The sequence below is a fragment of the Stomoxys calcitrans genome, chromosome 2 (assembly GCF_963082655.1).
Source record: "Stomoxys calcitrans chromosome 2, idStoCalc2.1, whole genome shotgun sequence".
NCBI lineage: Eukaryota > Metazoa > Arthropoda > Insecta > Diptera > Muscidae > Stomoxys > Stomoxys calcitrans.
In genome coordinates this window covers 99,106,194-99,117,586 of record NC_081553.1, presented here as the reverse complement: position 1 = coordinate 99,117,586, position 11,393 = coordinate 99,106,194, and the positions used below count along the sequence as shown (strand labels likewise).

The window sequence follows — 11,393 nt, the reverse complement described above, 5'->3', positions numbered from 1 at the left end:
GGAAGGTGTCCGCTTATTAAATATTAACTACGCAAACACCGAGAGCTTTTTTTCATTACTAAAGGCCTTATTGGGCGCTTTTTTAAATGATTTTCCACGCCTGTGAATGTTTATTACTTGAAGGTGAATATGAATTAGCAAGAATCTAGTAAGCTGAAATGCAAAAGGTTTTAACTGATAATTTGTTCCATAGAAGCACTTGTTTACCAAAAAAATACGCTATCTTTTGAGACAGATTTAATTTTCAAACTGTTTGTCGACGTTGAAAACAACCGTTCGTTCGGCCTGCAAATTAAAAAAAAACCGATTTGGGTTTGTGTATCTCATTTTAAACGAAGAATTTATCGAACGACAAGCCAAACAAAAACGTATGCATTCCCATATAAAGATGGGTTCATGCAAGGCGAATTTTATAAGGTGGGCGCATCGGCGAATTGCTACAACAAAGCGTGTTTTTTCAAATCAAAAAAAGAAATTAAAAAATTTTTAAAACTCCCATTAGCTTTAAAGGTTTTTCCTATAAAACCACTAAGATGGCAGGTTTAAGAATTTTTCACTAGGGTATAGTAACGCAAGGAGAGGCGAACTAACCCAGATTTGTGGGAATGCGGAGTTATAGACGGTTGAGCAACAATTGTGGCACTGCCCTGAAATTGCGGTGAAAGTGCAGGATTATGGTTATACGAACACCTTTTTATGCCCACCACCGAACGATGGGGGTATGTTCATTTTATCATTCCGTTTGCAACACATCGAAATATCCATTTCCGACCCTATAAAGTATATATGTTCTTGATCAGCGTAAAAATCTAAGACGGTCTAGACATGTCCGTCTGTCTGTTGAAATCGCGCTACAGTCTTCAAAAATAAAGATATTGAGCTGAAACTTTGCACAGACTCTGAACCGACTCTGAACCGATCTGGGCCAAATTGACGAAGAATGCCGAAGGGCCTAACACAACTCACTGTCCCAAATTTCAACAAAATTGGATAATTAATATGGCTTTTATGGGCCTAAAACCCTAAATCGGGGGATCGGTCTATATGGGGGCTATATCATGATATAGTCCGATATAGCCCATCTTCGAACTTAACCTTATGGACAAAAAAAGGGTCTGTGCAAAGTTTCAGCTCAATATCTTAATTTTTAAAGACTGTGGCGTAATTTCAACAGACAGACGGACGGACAGACGGACATGGCTAGATCATCTTAGATATATATACTTTATAGGGTCGGAAATGGATATTTAGATGTGTTGCAAACGGAATGACTAGATTAGTATAGATGCCTAGTATGATCCAAATCGGTCTATAACCTGATATACCTCCCATATAAACCGCTATACCGATTTTACTTCTTGAGGCCCTAAAGAGCGCAATTCTTATCCGAATTAGCTGACATTTTACACTATGACTTCTACTATGGTCCCCAACATTTAATTATGGTCTGAATCGGACCATAACTTGATATAGCTCCAATGGCATAGCAATTCTTATTAATTATCCTTTGTTTGCCTTAAAACGGGATACAGGGCGAAGAACTTGACAAAAGGGAGCCATGGTATAGGGTATATAAGATTCGGCCCAGCCCAGAACTTAACACATTTTTTTTTCTTTTGTTAATCCATTTTTACATTTTATTTGTGTGAAAGTCGCATACTACAACTCACTATGCACATGAACAAAATTGGAGATTATCATCAACCAGCTAAAAATTATTTATTCAATCAATGATAAATGATGGTATGAATGGAGCGAGGTGGTACAACTAAAACAACACTGCCTCGTTCACTGTCGATTACACTGATTTCCACATTGGCGTTACCACTGAAAGAAAAAAAACATTCTATTTTTCATTGAATTCAAAGATTTGAAACCAAGAGCCTTACCTATTAAAAAGAACCGCTGAAATAGTTCCATCAGGACGCAAATAGGCCACGCTATCAATATTAACATTACTGGGTATGGCATCAATGCGTATCGAGCCCTCAGGTATAAATTTGGAGAAATGACCCATGGCGTAGAACATGGGCTGCTTCAAAATTTCAGTGGGATCTATGAAAAGAAGGAACCTAGTTTAAGGTTCTACAGAAATTTTTGCTTCCAACTTACTTGAAGTATCAATGATAATGGGAGCATCTACAGTATTATTGACATAATTTGGTCCACCATTTTCATCCAATATCAAATTCCAATCAATCCAGCCATTGTAACCATGTTGCAGATTTTGCAAGAAAGCGCGGGCATATTTCTCACCACGATACCAAGAGCCCAAAATAGGGCCAGCCTTTTGCCAAGGCTTGTCTCCAATGCAGGATTCTGTTACCAAAAGATCCTTTTCGGGCATTTTAGCCAAGGTCTGATCAATGAAACTGGGTTTGAAAATTTCATCCCAATACCAATGCACAGCCAAAGCATCCAAATATTTCACAGAGTCCGAGCGTCTCAATTTCATCTATTGGAGCAAAATTTAAGAATTTAAGCTAGAATCAAAAACCAACAACTTACCCAATCAAACCATTTGGGAAAGGTGTAACGTTGATCATCATTACCAAAAATAACCAAATCCTTGTATTTCGAATTGCGTATGGTGGGCCCTAGATTATCACTAAGCCAAACAGCCTGGTTAAATGGATGCCAGCCCATGCTCATGAATCGTACAAAAAACATAAAGGCTATGCCATTCATAGGTTCATTGCCAGTCGAAATGGCCCATATGGGTAGACCATTCTCTTCCATAAGTTCCAACCATCTCATGTGATAATTTGCCCATGTTTGATAGTATTCCTTCTTCAAACGGCCAAAACCGGTCCATTTATTATTGGTCTTCATCCAGGGTGGTGCACTCCAGGCAGCACCTTTGATGCGTAAATTATTTGGCTCGGCCACTTCCTTAAGGCGGTGTATTTGTTTAACTTTGGTCTGGTCTCGGAGATCCAATTGTGTAAAACCAGACAATTCCGGATCGTTAACGGGTTCTTCATTATAAGCCCAAGGAGCTAAATCGAAATCACAACCTCCTATGGACATACGCATTAAATTCCAACCAATACCATCGGCGGCATAATAAGATCTGGAGAATTTGTCATTATGAATTGGTACGGTCCTATGGGTTTGCCTTGGATGTACTTACTTGTACATGTGATCCTGCACTTCTTGTGGTAGTTTCTCCAAAAGATATGAAACGGCCCCTGTGAATGCTCCACCAAAACCAACAATTTTACGATATTGATTTTCACGGTTGATATTGAGACGAACTGTACGAGTGGCTACTGAATGAATGAAAAACAATAAATTCTAAATATAAAGAAAATGATAAGTTCCTGAGCGTAATTCCAGGCCGGAAAATCTATAGGTAGGATCTATTAAACCGCGGACCAATGAATACTGGACCATGTTTGGTAAAATTGCAAATTTTGCCCATTAAAATTCCACTAAGCAACAGGGTCAAACTTCTCACATATAAATGAGTTCCGTTCAAGTTTAAGCTCAATGATAAGGGGCCTCCTTTTTATAGCCGAGTCCGAACGGCGTGCCACAGTGCGGCACCTCTTTGGACAGAAGTTTAACATGGCATAGTACCTCACAAATGTTGCCAGCATTAGGGAAGGGAAAACCACCGCTGAAAATTTGTTTCTGATTGTCTCGCCAGGATTCGAACCCATGCGTTCAGCGTCATAGGCGGACATGCTAACCTTTGCGCTACGGTGGCCCATCTTTGGTACTGACTTGGCCCGTAAAATAAATAAATAAAATTAAACTGAACATAGTCCAGCTAGGATGTTTCGTCAGGTTAGGATTTGTTCATTAAAATTTATAATTTAATAAAATATAAAACCAATAGGGCGGAATAGGGTTGGACCCTTCATCCTATCCTTAATATATCCTAGCGTTGGATCCTTCATCCTACCCTTACATATCCTAGGTTTGGATCCTTTACTCATATCGGTTCAGATTTGAATATAGCTCCCATGTAAACCGATCTCCAGATTTGACTTCTACAGGCCCTGAAAGCCGTAATTGCTATCCGATTTGACTGAAATTTTGCACGGAATGGTTTGTTATGAACCATACCAAGTCCAAATCGGTCAATGACCTGATATAGCTCCCATATAAACCGATCTCCCGATTTAATATCTTGAGCCTCTAGAAGCCTCAATTGTTGTCCGATTTTGCACATAGTGTTTCGTTATTACTTCAAAAAAAAAAAAGAAACGTGCCAAGTATGGTCTAAATCGGGTCTTCATACCCTCCACCACAGGATGGGGTATAATAATTTCGTCATTCTGTTTGTAACGCCTCGAAATATTTGTCTAAGACCACATAAAGTTTATATTTTCTTGATCGTCATGACATTTTAAGTCGATCAAGCCATGTCCGTCCGTCTGTCTGTCGAAAACACGCTAACTTTCGAAGGAGAAAAGCTAGACGCTTGAAATTTTGCGTCATTTGTTTGACTTTGGAATTTTGCACAAATACTTCTCATTAGTGTAGGTCGGTTGGGATTGTACAATAAATGGACCATATCGGTCCATGTTTTGATATAGCTGCTATATAAACCGATCTTGGATCTTGACTTCTTGAGCCACTAGATCACGCAATTCTTATCCAATTTGGCTGAAGTTATGACTTTCAACAACTGTGCTAAGAATGGTTCAAATCGGTATATAGCCTAATATAGATGCCATATAAACCGATCTGGGGTCATGACTTCTTGAGCCACTAGAGGGCGCAATTATTACCCGATTTTGCATGAGGTGTTTTGTTACGACTTTCAACAACAGTGCTGAGTATGGTTTAAATCGGTCCATAATCTGGTACAGCAGCCATATAAACCGATCTGGGGTCTTGACTTCTCTCAAGTCTCAACAGGGAGCAATTTCTATCCGATTTGGCTGAAATTTTACATTCTGACGTGTTTTGTTACGACTTCCAACAACTGCGCTAAAAATGGTTCAAATCGATCGATAACCTGATATAGATGCCATATAAACCGATCTGGGGTCATGACTTCTTGAGCCACTAGAGGGCTCTATTATTATCCAATTAAGCTGAAATTTTGCATGAGGTGTTTTGTTATGACTTTCAACAACTGTGCTATGTATGGTTCGAATTGGTCTATAACCACTTAAACCGATATGGGATCTTGACTTCTTGAGCCTCTAAAGAGCGCAATTATTATCCGATTTGGTTGAAATTTTGTACTCAGTACCTTTAACATACGTGTCGAATATGATCTGAATCGGTTTATAGCCAGATACAGCTTCCCAATAAACCGATCTTCCTGTTTTACTTCTTCAGCCCCTAAACGGCACAATTCTTACTAGATTTGGCTCAAATTTTACGTCATGACTTCTACTATGGTCTTCAATATTCAATTCAATTATAGTCCGAAATGAACCATAGCTTTTATGTAGTTCCAATAACATACCAATTCGTTTCTTTTATCCTTTGTTTTGTTTGCCCAAAAAGAGATACCGGGAAAAGAGCTCGAGAAATGCGATCCATGGTGGAGGGAATATAAGATTCGGCCCGGCCGAACTTAACACGCTTTTACTTGTTTAATTTAAAATGTTGCCTGATTTGGTAGAACTTTAACATGTAGTAATTTTTAAAAGACTTCATGTAATCCAGGATCCCCAAAATTCGGTACGGCCAAACTTAGCACGTTTTACTTGTTTTGAAATCCCGTTGAAGGAACTTTACTTTCATCGAAAGTTTTAAGGAAATGCAATCATTTAAGGTTAATCAATCAATAACAACCAAGAAGGTAAGGTCACGAACAGTCTTGAAGTGTAATAAGGAGATTAACGTCTTCTCCGAGAATGACACAATCCGCATCGTTTGGGTGCCGGGCCAAAACGGAATAACTGGAAATGAAAGGGCAGATGATTTGGCAGTGAAGGCCTGAGACTGCCGTCAACAAACTTGGTTAACCCGAAGCCTTTAGGGTCGACATAGTCCGATTCAAGAGCGTGGGCGAACAACGAAACTGTCGGTAGGACGGCGAAAATTCTATTGGGTGAAACGAATCGTGAGAGGACGAGACTATTACTGAAAGGAAGTAAGAAGGAAGTGAGTATAGCTATTGGTATCATAACGGGAAACATAGGACTATGAGCTCACTGATGTAAAATCGGTGGGCTAGTGATAGCATGTGTAGGGCATGTAGGGAAAATTAAGAGACGTTGGAGCATTAATTATGTCATTGCGTTGCTTTCGCGGCTAAAAGACACCGATACTTAGGTGGGGAAATTATACCAGACATGAGCCAAATTAGGGGAGTAAGTTTTGTAAGTAGCACTGAATTGCTAACTTAAAATTTTTCTTTTCGGGGTTATTTTTTAGTTTTTAGAGCGCACAACAAGCCGATAACTGGCTTAGGTGCATATATCCGCACCCACTTTTTTGAACTAAACTAACCTAAGTTAATCAACATAATGTGTGGACCGATACGATACTTATACGATCCTTAGACCAGTAACAGGTGGAACGCGTGTGTAGGGATGTGGATGACCTCTGAGAATCTATCTACATACTTCTTAGGAGCAGGAATTCAAATGAGCTTTACAGAAAGATCGAAATGGTCTTGGGGCTAGCATACAACTGAGCTTGACCTAAGAGTTTAAGTGTTCATCTGAAAACGATTGAAGTCTGCCTGTATACGATGAAAACAAAGTTTGACCAATTCAAAGCGCTACGTTTGCTTAAGAAAACGATCAAGGTCTGACAAGGTCAAATATTTGGGAAGTGTGGTCCGAATCGGTATGTATCCTAATATAGCTCCCATGGTCAGTATCCCGGATTTAAAAGAAAAACATATTACTAATCCTATCTATTTTAAGATCTAACTCCTAAACTCCTAAGATTCAACTCCTAAATACACTCATCTCAAAATTTTCTTCAGCCCTTAGCAGGTGCAAATCTCATCCTATTTAGCTGAAATTTTTACAAAATCAGAGTAATTGAGAGACCGGCCCACTAATGTTGACCCCTAATCTTTAACATCAGATTCGAACTCTACTCCTAAAAAGATTCCTTTTAAGTAATGTTCCATTTACAGAAAACGCAAAGTACCTCGGTGTTTTGCTGGACAGGAAATTGAACTTCAAATCCAACATTTTGGAAAGGGCAAGAGAGGCAACTATTGCCCAATACAACTGCAAGAGAGCCATTGGCAAAAGTTGGGGGTTTAGAGCGTCATGCATTGGGTATATACTGCAGTTGTCAGACCTATAATGCTGTATGGTTTTGTGGTCTGGTGGACGGCGTTTCAAAAGTCCGCCTACTGTTACTTAACCGGATCCAAAGGATGGCTTGTTTGTGCATCACAGCCGCACTGAGAACGATACCATCTGATGCACTGAATTTAATCTACATCTAATGCCCCTGGGCATTGTGGCTAGACAAATTGATGCGACCACTACCGTGAGGCTAAGGAAGCTCTTCTGTGTGGAGTTCCATATTAGGTTCTCATTTCTTTGAGAACCTGTTTGATTCAGCGGATGTAAACTTTCACAAGTATTTGGGCTTTTTAAAACGATCTGGATGGTTTAACGGTAGGAACTAGAAGGCATTTTCTTTCTCCCGTTCCTGTGGTATCACAATGGACGAAAACGTCTAAGTAAGTCTGATGGCAGACTGCAACTCAAACCTAACCTAACATAACCTAAGTTCCATATTATACCGATCAATCTATATCCTTATTCCGGGGGGCTTTGGGGAGGGGCTAGCCTCGTAGGTACTTGACCCCAAATTTGTGATTTGAGTTATTGAGTAACTATTCCCATTAATCGGTGCACCAATTATTGATAAATCTCAGATGTCCCATTTATTTTAAGGACTTATTAAAAGGTCCCCAAAAACATTTGGTCTGGAAACTCTAAACCCTTTTGCAGTTTTGTTCTACTGATCTAAACCCAGCACTCTGATTTAATATGTTGCACCCCCAGACCTTGGACTCTAAAATTGTTCTACAGTTTTGTTAGTTTGAGTGCACAACAAACTTATTACTGGCTCAGTTTTATGTCCATTGTCGCATGAGGCGGATTAAAATCTTCACCCTGCTGTCCACCAAACCCAACCTAATCAACATAAACACATAAATAAATCCATCTTATATCAGCGAGCCAGAGTATTACACAGAAAAAAAATATCCCTTAGAAAAAACCAACTACCAAATTTGTATTTGAAACTTTAAATTCTCAACTAATTTTGTCATTAAATCGTAGACATTATTTGTTGAAGTACGCAAGTAAGTCTCTACAAGAGACTTGACAGACAAAATTATTGAAGTTTTGTTGATTTTCAACAAATTCTTTAGTTGAGGTAGTTGTACAAATGGGCGTACTACCATGTAGAGCACAAAACTCCCATGCCATTCATGACTTGCAAACCCAGGTTCGAGTCCCCCGGTCGTCCAAACAATTTTTATTTTTTTTTTTTTTATAAAACTTATTTTAGAAAATTCGGCATTAAAAAATATGAATTTTGTATTCAGAACAAAATTTTTTTGTGTGATTTTGACCTTTTTTAATTTCTTTAATTGGGACACTCATTACTGTGCAGCAGTACTTATTGACTTATTTCACCATAAAGAAGATGATGTCGGTAGGCTAGAGGATGCGTGCAAGAGTGCCAAATATGAGATCATGAGTTCTCAATACTCTGCGGCACCAAAATTAATAAAGTTGGTTTTTAAGGGTAATAGTAGAGAGTGACAGAGGAAAACCCGAGTGCAGCAGTAAAATGAACGAGACAAAGCAGCGCGAGCCGAACAAAGAAAATGAAAACACCACCACCGGAAGAAAAGCACATGCGTTGGCTGTTTAGATGCTTTCTTGTCTTGCTTATGGATATGTTGTTGTTGTTGTTATATGTTGGTTTGCAAAGAGTGCCTTTCAACAACAAATTTGTACTTTGGGTCATTGAAATTCAAAATAAATTGTTGCAGGAAAATTAACAATTTTCATCGTCGTTTCTCGACCAAAATTGTTGTGTTTCAAAATTATTTTTATCTGTGTACACTCTTTCTTTCTGTACTTACCTCGTTCATTCATTGAAAGGGTTTCATTTTTGAGTTGGTCTTCCATATTTGGAACATAGTCCATAACAAAATGTTTACTAAAACGATTAAATAATCCATCGCTTGTTTGAAATCTTAAACCAGCCTAAAATGTTAATCAAATATCAGCTATAATGTGGTATAAATTTTACTAAGAGATTTCGGACTTACCTTTGATGAGGAAACAAGAGCAAATTGATATTCACTGGCAGGTGTTGGATCATCAAGATAATCACAATGATCGGAATTGCAAACACAAACACCACCTTCCGGCGTTGGACGTAGATTACAGGGTGTGGTGACGGCACCAATGCCCACTAAAATAACCAAATTTCGCAAATAATTAGTATGAAGTGGAGTACTTAACATTTTCAGAAAGAGTGACTCATCTCTATGTTATAAACAAAGAACGAAAATAGAAGTTCTTTTAGCAACTTCTATTGTATTTTTAGGCCCTTCCTTCAAACGATTGATATTTTCTTTAAGATTTTGCCTTTTAACTGTTCTTACCCAGTAGTGTAAGTAGTATTCCAATTTGCGTAAAGCTTAAATCCATCTTGTGCTAAGCAATGACTGCCCAATGCTAAAATCCAATATCGCTCTTAGCTGAGCTAATGGACGACTATTATACGTTGACCATAAGTTAAAGCAATTTGACTGCCACTATCACTACTTAAGCATCGATAACATAATTCAAAATTGATAGAAAATCTTAATCTGCCCATTTAATTCGTTGGGGTTTGTGTGTTGATATCTGCCTTCAGAACACTTTAAACGTTGTTGGTGTTTCACACAGATAACAAAATTCTCTCTTACTTGCAAAAAATTATCTTGCTGAATTTGTTTCAGATAACAAAAAAGTGGGGATAATCTGGTCAGGTATAGCTGTTTTATTTGAAAATTTGTCTATCCTTACTAGGGGTTAGGCTAAAAATAACCAGTAAGGAAAGGCAAAAGTGGGGTTGTGCCGACTGTATATTACCCTACAGCTACCCTTTAAGTACAAAGTGGGAGCTATCTTTTATTCTGAACCATTTTTAATGGACCTCACCGGATGTTTTCAGATGGGTTTTTAAACAATCCATATCACATTTCGGGCAAATATGTTCAAACTGTAATAACTACAAATGGCAACATTATTGTTAATTACCCAAAGTCTGACAAACATATATATGGGAGCTATATTTTATTCGGAACCGATTTCAAGCAAACTTCTTAGAAGTTGTGGTCGAGTAAAGCTTTGTGTAAAATTTTGGCAAGATTGGTCAATAAATGAGCTTGCTGTGGCTCTAGAAGTGAAAATCGGGCGATATACATATATGGCGGCTGTATCTAAATCTGAACCGAATTTTCTAAAATTCACTAGTAATCGAATCGAACGAACATATATATGGGAACTATATCTAAATCTTCACCGATTTCGAGCAAACTTCTTAGATATTACTACCTATTTGCGTCGTTACATTGTGTTGCATGGACCCCTCCACATCTTTTTGTATGCGGCTGCCACATGTGCATATTTTTCGATTAAAGGCTCAAAGCCACATTTCCTACCCAGAAGTTAAGAAATTTGAAAGAGATCCCGTAACACTCGTACCACACAGAAAGAAAAATGTTCATGATATTAATGATTTTGTCATAACATTTATGAAATAAATGTTTTAATACGTCATAACATTTATGAAATACGTTCCATAAATCTCAATTCAATGAAACATGTCATAGTATTCACGAAAATCAATCATATAGTTTATGAAAAGTTGTCATAACATTAATGAAAAACTTTCATAACATTTATGAGTATTTTTCATAACATTTAAGAAAACATTTCATAAAATTTATAATTGTATCTATTACATTCATGAAACTCTGTTCTACTGTTTATAAAATGTTTTCATTACATCTATAAAGAAGAAGCCGTTGGTCAAAATTTCTGCCAAATCGGATGATTATTGCGCCCTCTAGAGGATCCCGGACCGGTTTATATGGCAGCTTTATCAGGTTATGCACCGATTTGCGCCATATTAAGCCCAGTTGTTGGAAGTCATAACAAAACACGTCATGCAAAATTTCAGCTAAATCGGATGAGAATTGCGCCCTCCAGCTGCTCAAGAAATCAAGATCCAAGATCGGTTTATATGGAAGCTACAATATACCAAGTTATGAACCGATTTGAACCATACTTGCACAAATGTTGGAAGTGATACCAAAACAACACGTGCAAAATTATAGCCAAATCGGATAAGAATTGCGCCCTTTAAAAGCTGAAGACGTCAAGACCCTTGATCGGTTTATATGGCAGCTTTATCAGGTTATGCACGGATTTAAA

General features: G+C 38.0%; 1 protein-coding gene across 2 annotated transcripts; it reads right to left on the bottom strand.

Annotated features, from left to right (window-relative positions):
- Positions 1 to 1,628: 1,628 nt before the first annotated feature.
- Positions 1,629 to 9,716, bottom strand: LOC106090901 (lysosomal acid glucosylceramidase). 2 transcript variants are annotated; one of them, XM_059362818.1, is made up of 8 exons: positions 9,575 to 9,716; positions 9,236 to 9,381; positions 9,047 to 9,170; positions 3,134 to 3,269; positions 2,509 to 3,073; positions 2,113 to 2,455; positions 1,890 to 2,055; positions 1,629 to 1,827 (listed from the first exon to the last, which is right to left on the bottom strand). In XM_059362818.1, exons 1-8 carry the CDS (start codon positions 9,618 to 9,620, stop codon positions 1,728 to 1,730), a joined length of 1,626 nt encoding a protein of 541 aa, XP_059218801.1. In that variant the 5' UTR covers positions 9,621 to 9,716; the 3' UTR covers positions 1,629 to 1,727. The 2 variants fall into 2 exon arrangements, with proteins under 2 accessions (XP_059218801.1, XP_013112709.1); XM_013257255.2 differs by having other exon boundaries at positions 1,630 to 1,827; positions 3,134 to 3,272.
- Positions 9,717 to 11,393: the final 1,677 nt, after the last annotated feature.

Coding starts and splice junctions, on each gene's coding strand:
- LOC106090901 (XM_013257255.2), bottom strand. CDS start 9,620: ATGGATTTAAGCTTTACGCAAATTGGAATACTACTTACACTACTGG. Junction 9,171..9,235: donor CTCTTGTTTCCTCATCAAAG/GTAAGTCCGAAA, acceptor TTAACATTTTAG/GCTGGTTTAAGATTTCAAAC. Junction 2,056..2,112: donor CATTATCATTGATACTTCAA/GTAAGTTGGAAG, acceptor TTCTTTTCATAG/ATCCCACTGAAATTTTGAAG.